General features: G+C 41.6%; 1 protein-coding gene across 1 annotated transcript in view; it reads left to right on the top strand.

Annotated features, from left to right (window-relative positions):
- The window catches only part of LOC110513998 (nuclear GTPase SLIP-GC-like), a 36,593-nt gene extending 11,006 nt beyond the window's left edge, over positions 1–25,587 (top strand). The window contains exons 8-23 of the mRNA XM_036939064.1: positions 3,715–3,893; positions 4,045–4,075; positions 4,205–4,306; positions 4,877–4,961; positions 5,542–5,675; positions 5,772–5,951; positions 7,398–7,555; positions 7,644–7,749; positions 11,298–11,406; positions 11,871–12,004; positions 17,364–17,442; positions 17,709–17,793; positions 23,107–23,149; positions 24,216–24,297; positions 24,422–24,670; positions 24,782–25,587. Of these exons, the coding sequence (XP_036794959.1) occupies positions 3,715–3,893; positions 4,045–4,075; positions 4,205–4,306; positions 4,877–4,961; positions 5,542–5,675; positions 5,772–5,951; positions 7,398–7,555; positions 7,644–7,749; positions 11,298–11,406; positions 11,871–12,004; positions 17,364–17,442; positions 17,709–17,793; positions 23,107–23,149; positions 24,216–24,297; positions 24,422–24,670; positions 24,782–24,804 (1,779 nt within the window). The 3' untranslated portion in view covers positions 24,805–25,587. The remainder of the gene's footprint in view (positions 1–3,714; positions 3,894–4,044; positions 4,076–4,204; positions 4,307–4,876; positions 4,962–5,541; positions 5,676–5,771; positions 5,952–7,397; positions 7,556–7,643; positions 7,750–11,297; positions 11,407–11,870; positions 12,005–17,363; positions 17,443–17,708; positions 17,794–23,106; positions 23,150–24,215; positions 24,298–24,421; positions 24,671–24,781) is intronic.
- The last annotated feature ends 2,013 nt before the right edge of the window (positions 25,588–27,600 follow it).

Genomic DNA, 27,600 nt, shown 5'->3' on the forward strand with positions numbered 1-27,600 from the left:
CAAGTCAATAAAAAGAGCAGCACAACATTGCTTAGAATCAAGGGCAATGGTGACATCATTGAGGACCTTTAAGGTTGCAGTGACACATGCATAACCTGAGCGGAAACCAGATTGCATACCAGAGAGAATACTATAGACATCAAGAAAGACAGTCAGTTGATTATTGACAAAATTTTCCAACACTTTTCATAAACAGGGTGAAATAGAAATAGGCCTATAACAGTTATAAATAAAGGACGAACCATGGCTGCCTTCCAAGCAATGGGAACTTACCCAGAAAGGTTAAAAACGTCAGAGATAGGCTTGGCAATGATAGGGGCAACAACCTTGAAGAAGAAAGGGTCTAAACCATCTGACCCAGATGTTTTTTTGGTGTCAAGTTTCAGGAGCTCCTCTAGCACCTCAGACTCAGTGACTGCCTGCAGGGAGAAACTTTGTAGCTTGGCAGGGTAAAAAGAGGGAGAAGCATCAGGGATAGTCGTATTAGAAGGGGTGGGAGATGAGGAAATGTTGGACGGCAAGGAGGCATGGCTGAGTCAAATAGGAATCCTGACTTAATTAATTTGTGATTAAAGAGCACAGCCATGTGCTTCTTGTCAGTAACAACCACATCATCAACATTAAGGGACATGGGCAGCTGTGAGGAGGAGGGTTTATTCTCCAGGTCTTTAACCGGTTTCCAGAACTTCTTGGGGTTAGACCCACAGAGAGAGAACTGCTTCTTAAAGTAACTAACCTTGGCCTTCCGGATAGCCCAAGTGCACTTATTTCTAATTTGCCTGAATGAGAGCCAGTCAGCGTGTGCGTGTGCTGAGCCTTTCGCCAAATGCAATTGTTGAGGTTTAGTAACTCTGCAAGATCACGGTCGAACCAGGGGCTGAACCTGTTTTTTATTCTAATTTTCTTTATGGGGGCGTGTTTGTTAACAATACCACTGAAAATATAAAAAAAGGATGTCCAAGCGTCTTCAACACAGGGGATCAACCTGATTCTATACCATTTTACAGAGGCCAGTTTATGAAGGAAGGCTTGCTCAAAGTTTTTTAGCGAGCGTCTATGACAAATCAGGACAGGTCGTTTCACTGAACAGCCATTACGAACACAGGCTGTAAAACAGTGATCACTAAGGTCATTACAGAAAACACCAGACTTATACCCATCAGGATTATTTGTGAGGATAACATCGAGGAGAGTAGCCTTGGAGCCATACCTTGTGGGATTGGTGATAATCTGAGAAAGATTTAGGGAGTCCCATTGTTTTAGGACTTGGTCAGGTGGTTTAAGCATGTCCCAGTTTAGGTCAACTAGCAGGACACATTCAGAATTGGTGTACGGGGCCAGGAGAGAGCTTTAGGGCAGGTAGGGTACAGGCCAGTGCTGATGGAGGATGATAGCACACAGCAACACTCAATAAAGAGCTATTTGAAAGTTCAATACCTAAAACCAGCAAATCAAATTGTTTGGGGACAGACTTGGTGGAGACAACCGAGCACTGAAGGTGATCCTTGGTAAAGATTGACACTCCCCCACCTTTGGAAGATCTGTCTTGCCGAAAGAGGTTATAACCAGAAAGGTTAACATCAGTATTCAAAACACTCTTCCTTAAAACCTGTTGAGGATATGGCAGACATACGCCCCCTTTGGAGAGATTGGGTACCCCTAGTAAACTGGAAAAAAAATCTTTCAAAAATTGTTAATATATGCAAATAAAAATTATTATTGGATAGAAAACACTCTAAAGATTCTAAAACCGTTGGAATTATGTCTGTAAGTATAGCAGAACTCACAGGGCAGGCATTCTTCCAAACTAGTTTCTGTGGCCATGAAAGTTGGAGCAACTTTGACGTCATGCCCCCACCCTTCCCAACCAGCTATGATTCTGGGGACACTTTCTATCTCTTCCGCTAGATGTCCTCTTTCATTAGAGCTTCAAACCGTTCAAATCGCGCGAGAATTGACCCTATGGGAGTGAAATTAGTGCGTGCCACGAGAGAATAGGCTGTGCGTATGGGCGCGAATTGGTCACAGTCATTCCTTTGTTTCCAGCACTGAAGAGAAGGGCAGACGATGGGCGATTGAATTGAAGTTTGTTTTGCACGTCTAAAACATCATAAAGCTTGCTTCTGCACTTAGTTTGACCTGTTTAGTCGACATATAATGTGTAATTTTGAAGTTTTGATGCGCAACTTATCCGGACCAGAGGACGTTTTGGGTGCATTTCAGCTGATGTTATTAGCAGTAGCTAATACAAAGACGCAAGACTTGAAACCAAACGATGTATTGGGTAAGTATGAAGCCTTCCAGAACATTCTGAACGAAGACCATCGAAGGTAAGGGAATATTTATGCTTAAATCTGTGTTTCTGTTGACTCCAACATTACGTGGAAATGTAGCTTGGAACTGAGCGCTGTCTCACAATATGGAATAGTGTGCGATTTCTGTAACGTTAAAAATAAATCTAACACAGCGGTTGCATAAAGAAGCAGTGTATCTTTCTAACTATATGTAGAACATGTATATTTAGTCAAAGTTTATGATGTCTATTTTACGTTATCTTGCCGCGCTACATAGATTTCCTGCGGGCGTTTTTGAGTAATTTCTGAAGGTGAACTCACTGTAAATGGACATTTATGGATATAAATGGCATATTATTGAAAAAAAAAAATATGTACTGTGTAATATGTCATATTACTGTCATCTGATGAAGATTTTCAAAAGGTTAGTGAGCGATTTATTTTTTAATCCTGCGTTTGTTGATTGCATGTTTTGGCTATTGAAATGAGCTGTGTCTGGTGGTGGTTTTACATATATATGTGCTATGTTTTCGCCGTAAAACATTTTAGAAATCTGACTTGCTGGCTAAATGAACAAGATGTTTATCTTTCATTTGAGCTATTGGACTTGTTAATGTGTGGAGGTTAAATATTTTTAAGAATATTTTTGCGTTCCATGCGCCACCGTTCCAGCTGCACGTGGGAGGGTTGATTCCCAATTGGGAACCAGTATCGTAGACAGGTTTTAACCACGTCTCAGTAATGACCAACACATCTGGATTGGAGCTGTGATCCCACACTTTAAATTGATCAATTTCAGGTAATAAGCTTCTAGTGTTAATGTGCAGAAACCCCAGGCTTTTACGGGAGCAGATATCAGTGAAGCAGATATCAGAGCACAAGGCAGAATTGGGGCTAGCAACAGTAGATGGGCCAGGATGTACATGCACATTTCCAGATATCATCAACATTAATACAATCAAGGCACGGCATAGGAGACGAAGAGCTCTGCAGTGTTAATTTATGACATTAATGTGCATTGTACAGCAATTTCATTGTCAAGCAATTTCATCAGATAACATGAATACAGTAGGTATTCAGTAGGTAAAATGTAGTTTATTAACTACATTTTCATTAGGGCAATAAAAACCTACTTCAAAGAAGTGTGTGTGTGTGTCTGTGAGTGCAGCCATTTTTTCTCTCCAAATAACGGCACTGTAAGCATTACTACAGCGGGTTAGATTGAATTCCAGCATTAGAACCACTGCCATTCAACTCATCATTTACAAAAAAAAAAATCAGCTTGAATGATGAGTGAAATGTTGATTATGGCTTCAAATATTTTACACTATGTCCAATGTTTTATTTTACCTCACCTGTTACAATTTTTGTTTTAACATTCTAAATAACATTTCTGAACACCATGTTTTTTTTTTTATAGTACATTACTAAGTGCTCCTCTGTGTGGGTCGTGGCTGACATTGACCGGGCCGCGGCTGACAGTGATGCATGGAATATACTGGACAACAGCATCAGTAATATGGGTCCTGGTGGACAGTGTCAGAACATCACCTTCATCTGTACTAAGACGGACGACATCAACCCAGACAATTATATGCTGTGAGACATTTTAAACTCAAATTCTGTTACTGCTTTAACAGTTTCATATATTGCGATTACTGAACAAATATTTGTTTACAATTACCTACCCAGATATATATATATTTTCACTGCTTATACATCACTAATAAAGAACAAATTCCAATTTCAGTGAAATGGACGATGAAGACCTTCACATAGAGGTACAGCTACACAAAATATAAGAAATACTTTGTTTACAGAACTATAAACAAATAGTTGGTTTATAGAGACTCAAATATGTCACTGCATGGTTATCAACCATGGTCTCCTCTTATTTCACATGCAATTAGGACTCTTCTAACTATTCAGAGGAGCAGAAACGTGCATGCATATTGCACCGAAATCAACAAGCCAAGATGGAAATTCAAGAGAATTACAGCAACCCGTATGAAGTAAGATGTTTTATTTTCTATTTTCTTAACCAAATAAGAAACTATAAAGAGTTTCTTTCCCTGCAGTGTATGGACGAGGTAAGACAGCAATCCATGCTTTTATTTTGTTTACCTAGCTACTGTCTCCACATGCAAACTTTTTAGCTTTTGTGTCCAAAAATCAATGCATTGTTTTGCGTTCTATGTCCAAAGCATCCCAAAGCGTCTCAAATTGCTTGTGTAGCTCAATAAAGTTACTTTAAGATGATTTAGACATGAAATGAGAAAAATGCTAATGAACTGATAGTTCATGGCAACATGGTCGTGTTAGAATGACATTATCTGTCAAGACAAAGCTGTTCCCTTGAATTAGAATAATATAACATCCATTAAAATGGCATTAGCGTTCTTAGACCGGAAGTTCATTGAATAGGGAAATGGAATTTTGTATTCTTCAAAAACTTGGAAATGTCCCTGAAGTAACTCCAAAACAACCAGTATAGCTACTTCAGCAATGATTGACTGATGATTGATTGATAATTCTATTGATGTATTGTTTTTCTTTTGTCATCTTTTGTCACATACATTCAGGCTATTGATGAAATGCAGGTGTTTACAGTTAGTTCTCAAGAATTCCAGAAGGATAACAACTGCATTCTGAGACAAGAAGAGACAGGTATGATCACTTGCGTTATTGTGCAACAAAACCTCCAATAGGAATAGGTGCAAACAGATTGTTAGGTACTGTATAATGAACGTGTATTAGGGTAAGTGTTAGGGTACCTCCAGTAGGAATACGTGCAAACAGATTGTTTGTTGCAAACAGCAAAAAAAAAACTGCAAATATATATATATTTTAAAACTTCACATACATTTTAGCAAAACATTGAAATACAACTTTAAAAAAAACATTTACATGCAATGTTTTTTTGGCAAACTGACTTCTAGGACACAAGAACCTTGAAAGGTTAGGTACTGTATAATGAATGTGTATTAGGGTAAGTGTCAGGGTATGGTAAAGGTAAAAAAAAGTTAAACAAGACCCGAAAGTAGAACAAGTGCCCGGCACAATTTGCAAATACCATCTCTTTGCACCTAATCTATTGGAGTTGGGGCTGTTATTATAAATTGTTCTAAAGTCATATACTAAACCTGAATATGAATCTAACAACAACTTTCTTTGCTCAAACAATGATTGTTGACCTAAAGATTACTGTACATTAACAGAAAAATGACAAAATGCATCTCATTTTCAGAGATACCTGAGCTGAGAGCTCTGCTGAAAAGCTTGAACGACCAACGGTCAGAAAAAGTGATGAGAGACTATGTGATTGGAGCCTATGGGATCCTCTCCCTGGTCCACGTGGTAAACCATGGGATCACCAAATCGGTATTGCCTTTAATGCATTAGCCTTTTTTTTAAATGATTGTACCCTTGATCCATCTCAATATGTTTACGGGTTGGTTGTTCTCTGTTGTGTTTAAGATGGAGACCGAAAAAGAAAAATTGCACAAGCTTCTAGAACAAATGCTGGAAGATGAGCTCCAAAAAATTGACCAGTTCATGTCAGACATTCACATGGAGTTTGACAAGTGCCTTTCAGCCGGAGTGCTAGAGTCAGAGAAGACATGTGTGACAAGAGCCAAAGAGGAAGTGATAGCACCAGTAAGTCAATTGTACCTTATGCTGGGCCATAAGGTTCTAGCAGGGTTCAATGGAGTTTTACTTCTTCAAACTTAATCTGAGCCAGTGGCAATTTTAGCATGTAAATCTTGGTGGGGCAAACAAAGAAAAAAAGTGGGATGCATGCCAGCAAAGCTACTACACATAAAATATATCTTACCGCCTGGTCAGGTCTCTGAGCTCCTCCCTATAGGCTGTCTCGTTGTTGTCGGTGATCTACCACTGTTATGTCGTCAGCAAACTTAATGATGGTGTTGGAGTCGTGCCTGGCCATGCAGTCGTGGGTGAACAGGGAGTACAGGAGGGGACTGAGCACGCACCCCTGGGGAGCTCCAGTGTTGAGGAACACATAGGTGTTCCTTTTGTCCAGGTGGGAAAGGGCAGTGTGGAGTGCAATAGAGATTGCATCATCTGTGGATCTGTTTGGGCGGTATGCAAATTGGAGTGGGTCTAGGGTTTCTGGGATAATGGTGTTGATGTGAGCCATTACCAGCCTTTCAAAGCACTTCATAGCTACGAACGTGAGTGCTACGGGTCTGTAGTCATTTAGGCAGAAGGCAAAAAGAGACCATGTTTGGATGCGGCTTTATTAACTCAATTTAATGTTTTTACATTGTTTGCAAACTGCGATGTGACACGTATTAATGCCAAAATAACAAACAAAAGAGGCAAGCCTCCAAAAACCTTTTTTACCTAAAAGTGTGGTGCTCAATGATGGAGTCTCCACTGATCTGAGCACTGTTTATTCAATCTTGTTCTGAGCCCAGTTGATTCAATCTTGTTCTGAGTGTAATTTTTTAAACCCTGTTATAAACACAGCTCTTTCTCAAGGTCAATAGTGTGCTAGACTGTTAGTCTGCTAAATAGTTAACCAATAGCTAGCCGGACTATCTGCACTGACCCTTTTTGCTCTAACTCTTTTGACTCATAACATACGCTGCTGTTACTGTTTATTATCTATCCTGTTGCCTAGTCACTTTATCCCAACCTATATGTACATATATACCTCAATTGCCTTGTACCCCTGCACATTGACTTTGTTCTGGTACCCTGCGTATATAGCAAAGTTATCATTAATTGTTGTGTATTTATTCCTTGTGTTATTATGTTTCTATTATTTATTTGATCTCTCTCTGTATTGAAAACATTTCACTTTTAGTCTACACCTGTTGTTTACGAAGCAAGTGCCAATTTTTTGGGGATTTGAACAAATGTGATTGGTTGGATGAAAGCTGACTTAAGGTCCCTGGTTCGTATCCAACCCCTAACTCTCTAAACTTATTTGGAATTACTTGGAATGCATTTCTTGCCAAACCTTAGCCAATCACATTTGTTTTTTCCATGGAGGAAAGAGCTGCTCTTAGAACAAGATGAAATAAGGAAAACTCCAATCTGACAAAATCATGATAATGTTTTATGTTTTTTCAGAAAGGAAAAGGAGGAGGGGGGTACCACCAGACCCTGAGAGCTGTATGCAACGGCCAGGGGTTCTGCAGGTCAACAAATGGAGTAAAAACGAACATGAACGCTTCACTGAGCAGCTCTCTGTGCGATGCCATTAAAAATATGTTTTCAAAAACATTCAAGTAAGTGATTTTCTACGTGCCTTCCAGACACATTTATTGGGACAAAGATCCACCACTTGAGTAACATGGTTATCATCATGTCTTCTAGGAAATCTCAGAAATCTATATCTGCAAAGATTGATAGTTTCAGCATCCTCTTAGAGAGCCATGATGAAGAAACCATGTTTCCTCGGCTGGCATTCCTCAAAACTGAGGTTTGTGGAAATACAACTGTATTATTTACATTTGGTTGGATGTTATCTGTGAAGCTGTATCATAGATGGTACTGTGCTATGCTCTACCTTCCGATTATGGCGGTCTAGTAAAGTGTAATGTTAAGTTGTCTAATATTCATTCACCAGGGGCGTTGACAGAATTTTGGGGCCAATTGAAGAAAAAAATAATATTGGGCCCCTAACATAGAAATCAGAATGTTTCAGATTAAAATAACATACTGAACAATATGTGATATTAAATGTACTAAATATAAGCTTCTGCTGCTCTATACTACAATTGTACAGATTCTAGTTTCCACCTTTATCCTTTAATTTCTTTCATCACATTCCCAGTGGGTCAGAAATGTACATACACTCAATTAGTATTTGGTAGCATTGCCTTTAAATTGTTTAACTTGGGTCAAACATTTCGGGTAGCCTTCCACAGGCTTCCCACAATAAGTTGGGTGAATTTTGGCCCATTCCTCCTGACAGAGCTGGTGTAACTGAGTCAGGTTTGTAGGGCTCCTTGCTCGCACACGCTTTTTCAGTTCTGCCCACACATTTTCTATAAGATTGAGGTCAGGTATTTGTGATGGCCACTCCAATACCTTGACTTTGTTCTTAAGCCATTTTGCCACAACTTTGGAAGAATGCTTGGGATCATTGTCAATTTGCAAGACCCATTTGCGACCAAGCTTTAACTTCTGACTGATGTCTAGAGATGTTGCTTCAAAATATCCAAATAATTATCATTCCTCATGGTGCTATCTATTTTGTGAAGTGCACCAGTCCCTCCTGCAGCAAAGCACCCCCACAACATGATGCTGCCACCCCCGTGCTTTACGGTTGGGATGGGGTTCTTCGGCTTGCAAGCCTCCCCCTTTTTCCTCCAAACATAACGATGGTCATCATGGCCAAACAGTTCTATTTTTGTTTCATCAGACCAGAGGACATTTCTCCAAAAAGTACAATATTTGTCCCCATGTGCAGTTGCAAACTGTAGTCTGGCTTTTTCAATGGCGGTTTTCGAGCAGTGGCTTATTCCTTTCTGAGTGGCCTTTCAGGTTATTTCGATATAGGACTCATTTTACTGTTCATTTGCTATGTCATCTTCAGTCTCATCTGGGAAACGTTTTATTTTTTTCTGGCGGCTCCTCTGTTCACTGTGAAACTGAGTAGTTACAACCATTTCATTTGCCACCATGGAGGCTTCTGCCAGAAGAGCGTCCCATTGTTTACACAGAGCCTGTATTTCTTCCTGTAGTGTCTTAATGTGAGCTGCTCCAGTGTCCAGAGAAATATTTCCTGACTGAAGAATTAGGCTTCTATTCTCAATACACTGCAAAGATTTTACCCAGAAAGTGAGCAGGAAGATTGCCTTGAAAGACATGAAGTAGCTTTTCAGACCTTTTGCCTCATATTTGGCTTTGTTTGTCAGGCTACCGGTAGCAAGAAGCATGTCTAGGGCCTTGATGATAGACGGTAAATGAGTTGCCACTGGTCGGACCACAGCATTACGCGCACTCCATGACTTGTCTGAAAGGCGGTTAAGACAGCAGCCAGTCTTCTCCTTGAGAATAGCCCATCGCTCTGGGCTGGCACTGAACAGATTGGAAAGACCATTTACTCAAAACAAGGTTGATATTTTTGGGTACAACTGAGCTGCATGTACACCCACAAGATTAAGAGTATAGGAGGAACAAGGTGAGTATGTGGCCCGTGGATTCTTTTCTTCTTTTCTTGAACTCCCTTTACTTTCCCTGTCCATTATGTACATCATCAAGATTGAGTGATTTCCCCCAGAATGGCAGATTCCTAGATGCGAAGTACAGTGTCACATCCACAATCCTTTCTAGAAGTCTCTGTTTTTATACATTTCTGACTGGATTTGTTTCTGCAGCTGACTGTCTATACCTGTATCTGTTGTAACGGTATGCTGCAGATTTTTCCATTTCCAGTAACAGTTCTTGTGAGACACACCATCCTCATGCTCTGGCAGTTTGTCATACTTTCTCTGCCATTTCACTGATGATATATTATAGCCATCCTTACTAATCAGAAAACTGGGTGAGAAAAAAGAACACATGGAATGCAATATAATGCCTTTACACTCTTACTATAAAGAAGCCAGTCTCTCTGCACCTTTTCTCTTCCGTTTGCTGACTTACTGTACTGTAAATAGTTGGGGAATGGCTTGCCTTCTGAGTCTGGGGGCATGATTTTATACAGTTCTGTCTCCTCACCACACCTGTTGGCTAGTCTGCGAACAATAGCTTCCCTTTCATGGTCTCGTACTTTCTCTGACCACAGTGCTGGATCTTCTAAAACCTCATCTTCCTCACTTTGAATCTGTCCATACTCTTCCTTTCCCTTATTACCTGCTTGTTCAATCTCTTCTGTCACTCCTTCACTGGCACTGCTGCTACTCCTTAACTCTTCTTCCTCCTCCCTGCTCTCCTCTGCATCAGAGTCTGTCTGACAGCTTTCTGCTGAGATTCTGCCTACCTGGGGCTCTCTAGGCACTAGGAAGTGAGTAAACAAAGGGAATTTTAGGTTTAATGTTCGCTCCTACAAAGGTTACCGTACAAAAAATCTACTACTGAAATATATATTTTTTAATAGTATACATATCAAATATAATACATATTTTAGTGTGTCAAAGTTATCATGTGCCTAACTGTACAATTAAAAAATGGTCTAGTTATGCTGCTGCTACAAAACAACTGCCTCACCTCCAAGGTCTGACGTTTCAATTTCATGTCGTAGACACGTTGGGATCTGTGTCTACAGCAGTAGTACTAGTAGCATCTACAGTATGGATAGGTAGGCTACAAGTTAGGTTTTAATTTTAGTCTAGCTAGCTAACAAATATCACGCTAATATTGGGGAATACAGTTATAATATCTAAATAATAGCTAATTAGCTAGCCATAGCTGGTAGTGGTAGCTCATCATCATCATGTTAATAATTACTGCTCTGACCAAGCCGACTGAGTCCACGGTAGGCAGCTACATGTAGCTAGCAAGCTATCTAGCTAGCTATATTGGCTAGCTCGGCTGCTCAGTTCGGCATGTGGTCTGCACTGACTTACCACTCAAATCCTTCTCATTTGTTTTCTGGGAAAAATCGTAGTGAGTAACTTTTCCCTGAATTTTTTCTACATGCCAGAGCAATTGTCAGATCAGCTGTATTTTTTTTCTCCTCCTAGAGAATGGACCAAACCATGTGCATTATGGGGGGCTTACAAATGGGATGGTTGGGTAGAAGAGATGCCTGATCTGATTATGGTTATACCTTTTAATTTTCAGCACAGATTTTTTTGTCTAACATTTTTAAAATGATAAGCAAATAATTCTCTAAACATTTAGGGGCCCCTACCAGGATAGGGCCCCATGAATCATTCATGTTTCCCCCCCCCCCCCCCCCCCCTGCTCTGCTTGCCACCAGTGTAATTATTTATGACCTTACAATAAATGCGGTCAAGTAAAGTGTAATGTTAAGAAGACTAATATTCATAATAGTATTTTTTTTCTGGTGTCAAAAAGGAACACAAATTGAAGGCAGATCTTAAACATGAGATCATCCAGAGGAAGAAGGAAATTTACTCTTCGCTCATCAAGTCAATCATGACCTCCATGCTCCCCTCCTATACAGGTCAGTCTAACTGTCAGTATCATTCTGTCACTATAATTACCCTTTAATATGCATGTCAATAGCAGTCATAAAACAATAGTTCCACAAATTGTAGATATTTTTTTCCTTAACCCTGAAAATAATCTGTGCACAAGGAGTGAATGCAATCCACACTTTAGTTCTTTTCAACTAGCCACTGCCAGCAAATTGTGATTTGATATTTTAAACATGCTAAATGGTTGACATTGGTTTTACGTCTAAAAAATGCTTAAATAGTTTGTTGGCCGTTGATAGTTTAACAAAACCAAAAGTGTGGATTGCAGATACAAGGTCCATAGACTGCTGTCAAAGGAAAAACCACTAAATACTGTGTGTCAATTGGCTGAACTATGCCTTTAACAATCATTGGATAGCAGTGACCCAGTGACCTCATAACCATAACTTTATATAACTTACTTTGTAAACTTTTTTTCTCTGATTTTTAGAGGCTTCAAATGTACATGGGAAAGGATCCCTAAAGAGAATGCAGGACATTCTCGAGAGTCACATTGAGTCATCAAAGAGCACCATGTTCCACGATGCTAAGGGGAAGATGCTGACGCTCCTAACCAAGCTCAGTGTAGGATACTTTATGTCACTGTTCCAATTCAATTATTGAAGTATTAATATGGGCACCATAGGTCTTATGCTTGACACACTCAGTTTACCACAAAACACCAGATAATTCCCAAAAAGAGTAGAACCAGCTCACCTGCATTTATAATTTGTTTTGACTTTTGAAAACAGGTAATGTAACAGAGTTCAGTTCACGTAAGAGTTTCATAGCGAATCATGTTACAGAACAAGCCGCGGGGGACACAAGGTGCTCGCGAATGGGTTTAGAATTGTAAAATATTGAAAAGTGGCAGTTGGTATGCAAGTGTGCATCGTTTCAATTCTAATTTTGTCCAAAACAGCGGCAGACTGGAGTGATCACTATCAAACACATCAGCAAGTGGCCTCTCCATAAAGGACTTAGGGGCCAAGAGTTCTTTCAACATAACATTGGCGATGTCTTGTCTTATGTTAACAAGTCCGAGGAGCTGCATAATGGGCAGGTCTCTCTCACGGTTTACTGCTATGATTGTATAGAGTGAATCAACGCAGCTGTTTCTTTGTAGAGATAATTATCCCTAGGCATTACAATCCTGTGTTAGAGTATCAGGTTGGCATTATTGTAATCCAAATCCAACCCTAATGTAAATTGTTGTCAAGGGGTAAAGTAATATAAACAGGCACACTTTTATTTTCGTTCTAAAAACACGAGAGCACTACATAAATCAAACACGCTCAAAACACGGAACATAACAAAAGTAAAGCGCGTAATAAAACACCACAATAACATGAAACAATTACACACAAATACATGATGGGAAACAGAGGGTTAAATACACGTAGATTGATTGGGGAAATGAAAACCAGGCGTGTAATGAACAAGACAAGACAAATGGGCATATGAAAAATGGAGCGGCAATGGCTAGAAAGCCGGTGACGTCGATCGCCGAACGCCGCCCGAACAAGGAGAGGAGCCAATTTCGGTGGAAGTCGTGACAGTACCCCCCCTTGACGCGCGGCTCCAGCTGCGCGCCGACACCGGCCTCGAGGACGAACCGGAGGATGAGGCACAGGGCGATCTGGTGATGGTGAAACTCACGCAGTAGTTCAGGATCCAGAACATCTGCAACCGAAACCCAGCACATCTCCTCCGGCCCGTACCCCTCCATGAGGTACTGAAGGCCCCCCACACGAAGCCTCGAATCCAGGATGGAACAAACGATGTACGCCGGGGCCCCCCTCGATGTCCAAAGGGGGAGGAGGGACCAGACACCACCGGCCTGAGGAGAGACACATGGAACGAGGAGTTAATACGATAATCAGAGGGAAGCTGTAATCTGTAACATACCTCGTTCACCCTCCTCAGGACTTCAAATGGCCCCACAAACCGCGGACCCAGCTTCCGGCAGGGCAGGCGGAGGGGCAGGTTATGGGTCGAGAGCCAGACCCGGTCCCCTGGTGCGAACACCGGGGTCTCACTGCTGTGACGGTCCTTGCTGGTTTTCTGGCGACCCACGGCGCGCTAGAGTTGGACACGGGCAGCCTCCCATGTCTCCTCCGTGCGCCTAAACCTGTCGTCCACCGCAGGAGTCTCGGTCTGACCCTGATGCCAGGGTGCCAGAACTGGCTGGTACCCCAATACGTACTGAAAGGGGGAGAGGTTAGTGGAGGAGTGGCGAAGCGAGTTCTGTTCCATCTCGGCCCAGGGCACGAACGCTGCCCACTCCCCTGGCCGGTCCTGGCAATAGGACCGCAGAAACCTGCCCACATCCTGGTTGACTCTCTCTACCCTCCCGTTACTCTCGGGGTGAAAACCTGAGATCGAGACCCCCAGACGTTCCATGAACGCCTTCCAAACTCTCGACATGAACTGGGGACCCCGATCTGACACTATATCCTCAGGCACCCCGTAGTGCCGGAAGACGTGAGTAAATAGGGCTTCCGCAGTCTGTAGGGCCGTAGGAAGACCAGGCAGAGGATGAGATGACAAGACTTAGAAGAACGATCCACAATGACAAGGATTGTAGTGTTTCCCTGTGAAAGAGGAAGATCTGTTAGGAAATCCACTGACAGATGTGACCACGGTCGTTGTGGAACGGGTAAGGGATGTAACTTACCTCTGGGCAGGTGTCTCGGAGCCTTACACTGGGCACACATCGAGCAGGATGAGACATAAACCCTCACGTCCATAGCCAAAGTGGGCCACCAGTACTTCCCAGTCAGACAGAGCACCGTCCGACTGATCCCCGGATGATCAGAGGAGGGAGAAGTGTGTGACCAGATCAACTGGTCATGGACAGCAGACGGAGCGTACATGTGCCCAACAGGACACTGGAGGGGAGCGGGCTCTGTACACAACGCCTGCTCAATGTCCGCATCCAGCTCCCACACGACCGGCGCTACCAGGCAGGAGGCCAGGAGTATGGGAGTCTGGTAACCTGGTCTGTAGGATAGGGTAAACAAAAAACGGGTAAGGAACATGGCCCACCTTGCCTGACGAGGATTCAGTCTTCTCGCTGCCCGGATGTACTCCAGGTTGCGGTGGTCAGTCCAGATGAGAAAAGGTTGTTTATCCCCCTCAAGCCAATGTCTCCACGCCTTCAATGCTTTAACCACAGCCAACACCTCCCGGTCCCCCACATCATAGTTGTGCTTCACTGGGCTGAGCTTCTTAGAGAAGAAAGCACAGTGGTGGAGTTTCAATGGCGTGTCCGAGCGCTGTGAGAGCACAGCCTCGGACGTGTCCACCTTCACTATAAATGCCAAAGAGGGATCCGGATGGGCCAGCACGGGAGCACAAAAGCCCTGTCCGCCTCAGCCAACCACTGCAACCTTACAGGACCCCCCTTCAGCAGTGAGGTAATGGGCGCAGCAACCTGGCCAAAACCCCAGATAAATCTCCAGTAGTAATTGGAAAACCCTAAAAATCGCTGCACATCCTTTACCGTGGTGGGAGTCGGCCAATTACGCATGGCTGCAATGTGGTCACTCTCCACCCCGATGTGGAAATGCGATACCCTAGGAGACGACCTGCTGAAAGAACAGGCATTTCTCAGCCTTGACATACAGGTCATGCTCCAATAGTCGTCCAAGTACCTTGCGCACCAAGGACACATGCTCGGTGCGTGTAGCGGAGTATATCAGAATGTCATCGATATACACCACTACACCCTGCCCATGCAGGTCCCAGAAAATCTTGTCTACAAAGGATTGGAAAACTGATGGAGCATTCATCAACCCGTACGGCATGACGAGGTACTCATAACGCCCTATGGTGGTACTGAACGCTGTCTTCCACTCGTCTCCCTCCCAGATATGCACCAGGTTATACGCATTCCTGAGATCCAGTTTTGTGAAGAAGCGCACCCCGTGCATTGACTCAATCTTCGTGGCGATAAGAGGTAGCGGGTAACTGTACCTCACCGTGATTTGATTGAGAACTCTACAGTCAATGCACGGGTGTAAACCTCCATCCTTCTTCTTCACAAAAAATGAACTCAAGGAGGCGGGTGAAGTAGAGGGCCGAATGTACCTGACGCAGGGATTCAGAGACATATGTATCCATAGCCACCGTCTCCGTGAGAGCCCTCTGTTGCCAGAAAATAGTGGGGTTATGCAGAGTCAACCAGGGAAGACCTAGTACCACAGGAAACTCAGGAGAGTCAATGAGGAAGAGACTGATTCTCTCCTCATGATCCCTCTGCATAACCATGGCCAAGGAGATGGTGGCCTCCCTGATTAGCCCGGACCCTAATGGTCGACTATCTAGAGCATGTCCCGGGAAGGGTCTAACAATAGGAAAAATGGGGATCCCTAACCTAATGGCTAATGCTCTGTCGATAAAATTCCCAGCTGCGCCTGAATCGACGGGCGCCTTATGCTGGTAATGTGGGAAAACCTCAAGGAAACAAACAGGCACAAACAGTTGATCAACAGAGGACTCTGGATGAGTGCGGTGCAAACTCACCTGGGGTGACGCCAGAGTCACCCTGTTGCCTTGACTCCCAGAGGAACCAATACGGCACCGACCGGCAGTGTGTCCTCTGCGGCCACAGATGGTGCACGTGATGGCTCCTCCTCCAGTCTCCCTATGAGCAGCCCCTCCTAACTCCATGGGCACCGGAGCAGGGGTGCTGGAAGATGGAACTGACAGAGCCCCCTCTGGACATCCACAGGTGACCAGCAGGTTATCCAACCGGATGGACAAATCCACCAGTTGGTCAAAGGAAATGGTGGCATCCCTGCCATCATCCCTGGTCTGGACAACGCGATCCATCATGGCACCAAGATGTTGTAACATGGCCGAATGTTCCTGGACGCGCTCCTCGACTCCTCTAACCGGGGTACATGCTCCTGCTGACTCCATAGAGTTGTGTAATTCTGTCAAGGGGTGTACTAGAGGAGAAGTCAGGTGCATGAGAGCAGGGTAATGTAAACAGGCACACTTTTATTTTAAGTAGATTGATTGGGGAAATGAAAACCAGGTGTGTATGGAACAAGACAAGACAAATGGACATATGAAAAATGGAGCGGCGATGGCTAGAAAGCCGGTGACGTCCATCGCCGCCCGAACAAAGAGAGGAGCCGACATCGGCAGAAGTCGTGAAAATTGTGATGACCTCAGTTACACAAATCTCACAAAACTCTGTATTGGAATGTACTGACTTTATATCCTACGTACACTTTTTAATCAATTTTGGCACTGTAATAAATGTTTCACATAGGCCGTTTTCTATAGTTTTTGCATCCAGTTTCCCTTTAAAACTGAGGGACGAATGTAAATTTGCACACTTGAAGTCTGAATCATCTATAAGTAACTTCATTAAGTTACACAATCAATTGTTAGTTACTTTAGGATGATTTGGACAGGAAGACCGAAAACGCTAATATTGGTACAATTGACTAACATCGTGCCACAAATGCAAAATACTTTAGCATTGAAACAGTGGCGAGTGGTAATTTAAACAAATGCATGGATTGCTGTCATACCTTGTCCATAGACTGCTTACAAGGTAAGGAGATCAATATGTCATTTTGTCATTTGGGTGAACCCTCCCTTAAAATCTTCCTAGATGTCAGACAAACATGACGTAGAACATGCCAAAATAGGGATTGTCTCAGAGAAAACACAATTATTTGAATGAAAACACACTACTAATGGAATTTGTTACATGGTTTGGTTTAGCAAGTGTGTAGGTGTATGTGATCAGCGGTTAAATTACATGTTTAATGAAAATGTACACACAATGTCATAAGAATATAAAAGATGTTTGTGGCAGGACCCCAGTACTGTCAAAATTATAAAATAAAAAAGGTCCTTGGAATTCTGATCTTCTTTAAAAAAACTGAAAATGTTCATTACATCTCCTTTTTACTTCCATTAGGAATACATTGTGCAGGAAATAAGGTCTAAACTAAAGGAAGCTATGAAGCAGTCACTCCACAATGAGCTACCTCTCCCAGGTAAATCAAATACACTTGTTTCCATCACATTTTGGATTGGATGCTGTCTGTATGGTTCAAATACATATATAATGTAACATTCCAGGTTATTCATGTACAATTTCCAGCTGCAAATGTAAATTACAATGCCAAATGTCAATGCCATACCAGTAGTAGTAAAGGAAGGGAAATCATGTTACTGAGTGGTTAAAGTAAGTGTTAGGGTAAGGTTAGAAAAACTAAAACAACACAAATCCCCCAAAAGTAATGTATTGTCTTTGTTGCAGATATATCTGAGCACTATGAGATAGTGAAGAGCGCCCATGAAAAAATGACGGGTAAACCTATCACAGATGTTGAAGATGAGAAATGGTAAAGACTCACTGCTCCACATAAAACCATACATTTGAAAGTTCGAAACAAAGTAGGTTCAATCCGTAGCACTGATGAGCCGCGCTTTAAAACTTCTCTAGGATGGGTGCGAAGGTAGCGTCCCACCTGACCAACATCCAGTGAAAGTGCAGGGAGCCAAATTCAAACTACAGAATTGTAAATATTTAACAATCTTGAAAATACACATGCAATATGTCAAAATAAAGCTTAACTTCTTGTTAATCCAGCCGTGGTGTCAGATTTCAAAAAGGCTTTACTGCGAAAGGAAACCATCCGATTATCTGAGGACAGCACCCAGCACACAAATTCATAGCAATCAATCAGGCAGGTGGCAACACAAAAGAAATAAAGATATAATACATGCCTTACCTTTGAAGAGCTTCTTCTGTTGGCACTCCAAATGGTCTCAGTTACATTACAAATGGTCCTTCTGTAAATGTATTCTTTATTTCCATTTAAAAAAAAGTCAATAATCCACTCGGTTCCCATCGGTCAAAATGTATACAAAATGAATCCCAAACGTTACCAATAAACTTATCCAAACAAGTCAATCAACGTTTATAATCAATCCTTAGGTACCCTAATAGCCAAATAAACAATTACATTTAAGATGGAGAATCGTTATTGTCTTTACTGGAGATAGAGCGTTCTTTTTGTTTATCTCGGCCATGCGCATGGAAACACTACAGCCAAAATGGGAGCCCTTAGAAAAACTTCTTCTCCCTCATTTTTTCAAAAACCAGCCTGAAACTCTTTCTAAAGACTGTTGACATCTAGTGGAAGCCCTAGGTACTCAATCGGGCATGATTTCGCCCTATTATAAAAGTGCCAGCCATTGAAATCAGTGGTAGGACAAACATTTTTTGGGGGGGGGTTTGTCCTCTGGGTTTTGCCTGCCATTTCAGTTCTGTTATACTCAGACATTATTTTAACAGTTTTAGAAACCTTACAGTGTTTTCTATCAAAATCTACCAATTATATGCATATCCTAGCTTCTGGGCCTGAGTAGCAGGCAGTTTACTTTGGGCACACTTTTCATCCGGACGTCAAAATACCGCCCCCTATCCCAAAGAAGTTAAAAACCCCTAAGATCTAAGGGTCCGGGGCTGGGTTTTTACTAAGCTAACATATGGAATAGTTTTAAGAAGGTCATACCAAGGATAATTTAGTTAATTGATTTGGAATGTTAGGATCCCTGTAAGTATGAAACCTTGAATTTGGACTTACATGTAATAACATATTCATACCAGTGGAGGCTGCTGGGAGGACGGCTCATGATGATGGCTGAAACGGAGAGAAAGGAATGGCATCAAATCATTCAGATAGTTTGTTTTGAAGTGTCTGTCCTATATCTGAGAGATAAGAAAGATAAAAAGAAAAAATGTTTGCCACCCCAATGAATTTGAAAAGAAACAATCAAGATGAGCTGAAAGTGCAGACTTTCAGCTTTGAGGGTATTTACATCCAAATCGGGTGAACGGTGTAGGAATTACATCACTTTTTATATGTGGTCACCACAATTTTAGGAGCTCAAAAGTAATTGGACAAACTAACATAATCATAAATTCAATTGTGAGTATTAATACTTGGTTGCAAATCCTTTGCAGTCAATGACTGCCTGAAGTCTGGAACCCATAGACATCACCAGATGCTGGGTTTCTTCCCTGGTGATGCTCTGCCAGGCCTTTACTGCAGCTGTCTTCAGTTCCTGCTTGTTCTTGGGGCATTTTGTCTTCAGCAAGTGAAATGTATGCTCAATTGGATTCCGGTCAGGTGATTGACTTGGCCATTGCAGAACACTGCATTACTTTGCCTTAAAAAGTATTGGGTTGCTTTCGCAGTATGCTTCGGGCCATTGTCCATCTGCATTGTGAAGCGCCCTCCAATGAGTTTAAGCATTTGACTAATTCTGAGCAGATAATATAGACCTAAACCCTTCAGAATTCATCCTGCTGCTTTTGTCAGCAGTCAGATCATCAATAAATACAAGGGAACCAGTTCCATTGGTAGCAATACATGCCCACGCCATAACACTACCTCCACCATGCTTCATAGATGAGGTGGTATGCTTCGGATTATGAGCAGTTCCTTCCCTTCTCCATGCTTTTCTCTTCCCATCATTCTGATACAAGTTGATCTTTGTCTCTTCTGTCCATAGGATGTTGTTCCATAACTGTACAGGCATTTTTAGATGTTTGGCAAACTCTAATCTGGTCTTCCTGTTTTTGAGGTTTACCAAAGGTTTACATCTTGTGATAACCCGTCTGTATTTACTAAGGTAAATTGTCTTGAATGTTGACTTTGACACAGATACGCCTACCTTCTGGAGGGTGTTCTTGAACTGGCCAATTGTTGTGAAGGGGTTTTTCTTCATCCACCATAGTTGTTTTCCGTGGTCTTCCGGGACTTTTGGTGTTCATGAGCTCACCAGTGCGTTCTTTCTTTTTAAGAATGTACAAAATACACTGCTCAAAAAAATAAAGGGAACACTAAAATAACACATCTCACTTGTGAAACAAGTTCACTAGTTCAAAGATCTGAATGAATGAAATATTCTTATTAAATACTTTTTTCTTTACATAGTTGAATGTGCTGACAACAAAATCACACAAAAATGATCAATGGAAATCAAATTTTTCAACCCATGGAGGTCTTGATTTGGAGTCACACTCAAAATTAAAGTGGAAAACCAAACTACAGGCTGATCCAACTTTGATGTAATATCCTTAAAACAAGTCAAAATGAGGCTCAGTAGTGTGTGTGGCCTCCACGTGCCTGTATGACCTCCCTACAACGCCTGGGCATGCTCCTGATGAGGTGGCGGATGGTCTCCTGAGGGATCTCCTCCCAGACCTGGACTAAAGCATCCGCCAACTCCTGGACAGTCTGTGGTGCAACGTGGCGTTGGTAGATGGAGCGAGACATGATGTCCAAGATGTGCTCAATTGGATACAGGTCTGTTGAACGGGCGAGCCAGTCCATAGCATCAATGCCTTCCTCTTGCAAGAACTGCTGACACACTCTAGACATGAGGTCTAGCGTTGTCTTGTATTAGGGCCAACCGCACCAGCATATGGTCTCACAAGGGGTCTGAGGATCTCATCTCGGTACCTAATGGCAGTCGGGCTACCTCTGGCGAGCACATGGAGGGCTGTGCGGCCTCCATGTTAGACACCATAAATGGCATTTCATTTTTACCTTTATTTAACCAGGCAAGTTAGTTAAGAACAAATTCTTATTTTCAATGACAGCCTAGGAACAGTGGGTTAACTGCCTGTTCAGGGGCAGAACGACAGATTTGTACCTCTTCAGCTCGGGGGTTTGAACTTGCAACCTTTCGGTTACTAGTCCAACACTGTAACCACTAGGCTACCCTGCCGCCCCAATTATCATCCAACAAGTGTTTAAAGGCTGTTGATTGTTTAAATTCCAACATTAAATTATTAAAATATGTAATACAAATCTCCAAACTTATTTTTGTTTGGTTTTGTAGCTCCAGGGCTAATTCTTTTTTCTAGATTGAGAACATAAAACAGCATTTATAAAGCAAACATTAACCCTTAGGTTTAGAACAGCAAATACTTAAATAGCTTAAATGTTGCTGAACAGTGATTACAATATGTTTTCAAAATCTACAAAAAGTCTGATCTGAAGGGGGTTAGCAATCACTGACAGAGTTCACAACATGTACCCAAAACATATTTTTTTCCTCTAAAAATAAAAGTTCAATACAAACAATTGTGAAATATGGAAAAGGATTCGTTTGAAATTTACCATTCTATCAGATCTTTCAGCACTCTGACGGTGTTAACGTTAGGCAAAAATCTGATGGAGATGATGTTTCACGGATTTGGAAAAAATTGCTTTTTTCTTTTTCATTCATGTGGTAAACATAGCAACAATTTACAGGTTGTTTTTCCTATGTTGCTTTATGACTATAAAATCGTAGTAAATGTAACATTTTCAAACCAAGATTAAAATAGAATATGAATTTATCAGGAATATGGAGTTGACAGTTTATGGATTTGACCGTGGTGATTCCAATATTGTTTGTTTAAATCTATCAAAAGTAGAGAACTTTACAGACCATGAATGGTCTTGTTGTACTACATGAAATGAGGACATGAATAAGGGGTCCTTATTGTATAGTTTACCCTGCTCATTCCAGATTAATTTAGGATTTTAGACAAATTTGACGGACACATCATTTAGGATTCAAAGTTTTGAGATAAATGTTATTTAGTCATAGAGTGCTATTGCACAAAATGCCAATCATTTTGAGCTAATATCCATTATTGACAGTTTTTTTTTTAAATAAAAAAACTTTTTTTGGAGAGTTTGAAATGGGAATACTTTGCTCTGGTAAAGGGAATTTGCAGGCATTGAGATGATACAGAAATGAATCATATTTAAAGTATTAAAAAAATTCCCAAAACAAATATTGTCTTTATAAAATGGCCCAAAACTAGATTTTTTTTAATTATTTTTTTTTGTAATTTGTAACCCCCAATTTTGATCTTGTCTCATCGCTGCAACTCCCCAAATGCTCAGAAGGCGAAGGTCGAGTCATGCGTCCTCTAAAACATGACCCGCGAATCCGCTTTACCTGGAAGCCAGCCACACCAATGTGTCGGAGGAAACACTGTTCAACTGACGACCGAGGTCAGCCTGCAGGCGCCCAGTCCACCACAAGAGTGAGATGAGCCAAGTAAAGTCCCCTAGCCAAACCCGGACTACGATGGGCCAATTGTGCGCTGCCCTATTGGACTCCCGATCACGGACGGTTGTGATACAGCCCGGGATTGAACCCGAGTCTGTAGTGACGCCACTCGGGAGGCCCCACCAAAACGTATTGTCCCGACTTTGAAGAATCCCTGAACTAATTCCCTGCTATTCTACAAAGTTTGCCCTGAGGATGAGAGAAAATGTTGCAGTTTTAAAGCTAGTTTTGTGAAATTGTCTTTACTTTTAAATCGCGCTATAACACGGATCTTCCGAAATACAGACTGCATTTTGCCCTAAGCTGTCAAAGGTCCAAGTAAACTATAATGTTTTGGTTTTTCAGTGATGATGTGAAGTGACTAGACAGTGGCATTTATACCATTCTGATTATGTCTTTTTTTGTTTGTCTGTTTTGTCCTCTATGTCCTCTATAAAGAGTCTGAATGATTTGCCTTCACAATTAGCTTCCAGACACATATCAACAAATGCTATTGTTTGTGCTGGTCTTATATTTTGTATTTATTCTGAGTGAAATGACTTATATAACTTTTTTTATTTTTATCATTGTAGTGTTCCAGAACACAGCTCGGGAAAGGAAACAACATCTGAGCAGGTAACTGCCAAAATAAAGTCAACACCAACATAAAGTGTTTTAATAGGGCGTTGGGCCACCACGAGCCAGAACAGCTTGGCATAGATTCTACAAGTGTCTGGAACTCTATTGGTGGAATCCAACACCATTTTCACACAAGTAATTCCATTTTGTTGATGGTGGTAGAAAACGGTGACTCAGGCGCTGCTCCAGAATTTCCCATAAGTGTTCAATTGTGTTGAGATCTGGTGACTGAAACGGCCGTGGCATTAGGTTAACATCGTTTTCATGCTCATCAAACCATTCAGTGACCACTAGCGCGCTATGTATGGGTGCATCGTCATCCTAGCTGTCATGCCTGCTCCCACTCTCCCTCTCTGGCGTTCGAGGGTGCCAGACTGCCTTCATTACGCACACCTGTCACCATCGTTACGCGCACATGCGCTTCATCACCAGTCACCATCACGCGCAGCAGCACATCATTGGACTCACCTAGACTCCTTTCATTTGTTGATTGACTTCCCTATTTCTGTCTGCTTCCTGGTGTGTTCCCTTTATCAGCATTGCTGTAGTTTCCCCTGTCCAGATGCCCTCCGTATTCTGTTCCTGTTCTGTTTCATGTCCGTTATTCATTAAATGTTCCCTCCCTGTACCTGCTTCTTGTCCCTGGCGTCTGTCCTTACACATAGCTATGGTAGCCAAAAATAATGGCCAAAATAATGGCCTGCCCAGAATTTTATACATGACCCTAAGCATGATGGGATGTTCATTGCTTCATTAACTCAGGAACCACGCCTGTGTGGAAGCTCCTGCTTTTAATATACTTTGTGTTTCCATTATTTTGGCAGTTACCTGTACATTAATTGAAGAAAAGTTTCAAATCAAATGACACTGTGAGATTAAAATGAGGTTGATGGTCATTTCTGCAATTTTCACAATTCTTTGGCATTTTCTCCAGAGTGTATATAAAAGGATGTTAGTGATATATCTTGTTTCTGTTTCACCTCCTAAATGGTTGTAGAATCCCCTAGCAGAACTACACAGGTCTCAATTTGTTGATGGAAGGCTGTGTGATTCCCACCAACAGGTTCCATTTCGAAACAACAGGAATGATGAGAAGATAAAGAAGAAGAAGAAACAAAAGAAAAGGGCGAAGGATGTTCTTGCAGGTAAAAGCCATCCTTGCTATAGGCTGTGTTTGTTCTAATGAATTTTTTTCTGCAACCATTACTATACGAGTTTTTGCTTTCTTCTGTACAATGTACTAAGTGTCTCTTTCACCTGAAATCCCAGAGGCTGAGTTTGTGGATAAGCACATGAGTGCACTAATCAAGAGGGTCACAATGGTGATGGCTATAGCAGATGACCTACTGGGAAAGAAAATGATCCAAGATGAAACGTATTTGAATATCTATGCAGCCAAGACCAGTGTGAAAAAAATGAGGAAGCTGTTTCAGGTTGTACGCTCAGGAGGGCTACTAATTAAATCAGCCTTCTACACAGCTCTCCAAACTAATGAACCTAGTCTTGTCAAGGACTTGGGTAAGAACAATAGATACTATTTTCACCATGTGATTACCCTAAAACATAGTGTGTCTTCTTGTGCATTTTGATATGATGTACAGTACATATATTTTCCCATTCCTCTCCCAGAGGCAACAGAACATTTCCCCTGATGACAGAACTGGCTTGGGCTTCAAGTGCTGGACAAAGGGCAGCAAGCAGTCTCACCGGCTGTGGAACTGCAGCGGAGTTACTATCCTCCTAATGCCCCTATGGGTGTTGGGGGATATAACCAACTAGCTCTATCATCCTCTTTTGTTGTTGTGGCTTTATGTTTGTGGCAAACTGAAATCTGTGCTCTTGCAATCTGCTATAGCTTAGTACTTTGTTTTCCTTAGAATGTTTTGTGTGTTTTTGTTTTTATCAAACCCATCTTCAGTGTTCTTACTGTATGTGTGAGGGGAAAGGGACAACACAATTTTTTTATTTATCTGATGCAAGTTAAAACATGTAAATGCATAATACCTGAGGACAACAGAGGGACAAACAGGTTGAGTGGTATGTATGCTTGTTAATTGATTTATGCATTATTTGAAATATTTGGTACATAATACAATCATGTTATGTGGAAATGTTTGTCACAATTTATTTGACCAGAGGACAATACCAGTGGAAACAGTGCCATGAAGTAATGTGCAACCCAAGATAAAATATTGGTCATGTATGTAACATTTTATTTTAGATGTGAACTTGATTATACCAATGAATTGTGTTTATCTCTGTTGTAGCTTAACTTCTGATTGTATTATGACGCCTGGTTTATTTCATCATTCATTCTGTTTGTTCAAAGTAATCTCTAAATCATCATTATATCTTCAACTAATTTTACATTTCATGTTTCTGAGTTGAATGTCATATTGCCTAAATCTTTCCTCAATAAAACATTTTTAAAAGTACCATAGAAATAATATATTCAAGACTGATTTCTCTCACTGATAGGTTCTAATTATCACAGTAAGAACTCAACGGACACTATGAAAGCTTAAACCAAGTTTATTCATCCCAGAGGGTCCAACAGCTGAACCGACCAAGACACATTCCAATAGAGGTGGTGATTGTACAACAATTTGGGGTGGAATCTCTTCCTTCTCTCCAAACACTACATCTCTGTTGCTAGGCAGGAAATTGAGTGGTGTGGGCAATAAACTGTTCCTTCTCCCTTAACGTGACCTGAGCTGAACTCGGCCCCCTTCCTCTCCACCCATATCAGTGCCTTCCAAGATGTGATCGTCTTTCCTTCACTCAGTACATTCAAAGTTTAATTGCCTCTACCATAAACATTCCTCATACAGATAACCATTAACTTCTGGTGTAGACCTTCTCTAGACCATACTACTCAATATGATACCTGATAATTAACCCTATTTCAAGTTTTAGGAGTTAGATCCCAGAATCCATCAGTCCCCCGTTTTGAACATTTAACTTAATACTGTTCAACATTACATACACTTGGAAATTACTTATTAATGGACAAACAATGATAATAAAACATGCGCAAAAAAAATAAAAAAATAAACATGACTAACATTCACTGAGGTTTACAAACTCAGAGACTTATGGCCTCTGTTCTACGATCACACCATACACAATCATATTTCCATTTCTCATAGATGATAATAACGTGTCCACTGGAGCTGTCGACTTCTTCCATTTCAACTTTCTCCTTCTGGTTCCTAAGCGAGTGATAGCACAAGACTTGAAAAGCAGCAAGAAACACGAAACATAACAGCATTAACAATGTGGTAAGCGATGCATAATTATATATGCATGAAAACCCAAAGTCTGATAACATGACAATTCCCTCTCTCTCTTCGCCTGCCTCTATGCCTCCAGGATACTTTTCTTCTGGATTCCAGTCTTCCCTTTTCCAGCCACAGGCACCTAGAGGTGTTCCCAAGCCATGTCATTTTCACTCTGTTCCCCATCTCCTTCTTCCTCCATTGCCACCTGATAGGCACGTCACCTGATAGGCAAGTGCATAGCCCTAATCAACGCTACATCCTCTTGAGGTAACTCAGCACTGTATATGCTTTCACACCAATGCCTTCAGAATGTTGTCCAGTGTACAATTACCCCAACATATATCATTTTATTCGATGCATTAACCAATAAAGCAACTAACCCAACCCAACAACAGAGGTTAAAGTAGCTCCCATACCCAACCCATCTGCATGTCTATAATGGAATATACTCTCTCTCTCTCTTTAGCTCCGCTTCCTCTGTCATGGCGTCTTCAAGCTCAACTATTATGCAGCTGGACCTCACTTCACGTGAGAACTATGAACCCACTGAGGAGAGACATGCCGATCTTTCCCGCTGCAGGTGCTGTGTGGACCAGACCAACGCTGTCCCACCACCGCCGCCTGGTGTATCTTGATGTACACTCAATCTCCAGAATTCAGCCCGTGTCCTCGGTTATCTTCTGCTCCTCATGTGCCGCTTCCACACGAGAATATACACACTGCAATGCATTGTTAATTTCCTGACGACAGGACAACAATTCCTAGGCCGTCATTCTAAATAAGAAATTGTTCTTAACTGACTTGCCTAGTAAAATAAAGGATAAATATATATATATGTTTAAATAGACTCTCCCCTTATGGCAAGATCACTAATTTATGACATGTGAATAACAGTCCCCGGTTTTCACATTGGTCTCCCAGTTACCAGCTACCAAGCCATGTGGCATGAATCCTCATAAAATTATATTCCAACAATACATCTAAAGTAACCCCTGCTACTATTGACACTGCCCATGACGCTTACCTCAAAATCCCACATTTGCGGCATAGTCCAGTTCCATGCTGTTACTATAGCCTCCTTCAATTACTCCTTCAGGGACCTACGGCGACTGTCGTGAGAACAACTACTGCATGGAATCTGTCAAGTGTTCGCTGGCTGTTAAAATG

The sequence above is a fragment of the Oncorhynchus mykiss genome, chromosome 12 (assembly GCF_013265735.2).
Source record: "Oncorhynchus mykiss isolate Arlee chromosome 12, USDA_OmykA_1.1, whole genome shotgun sequence".
NCBI lineage: Eukaryota > Metazoa > Chordata > Actinopteri > Salmoniformes > Salmonidae > Oncorhynchus > Oncorhynchus mykiss.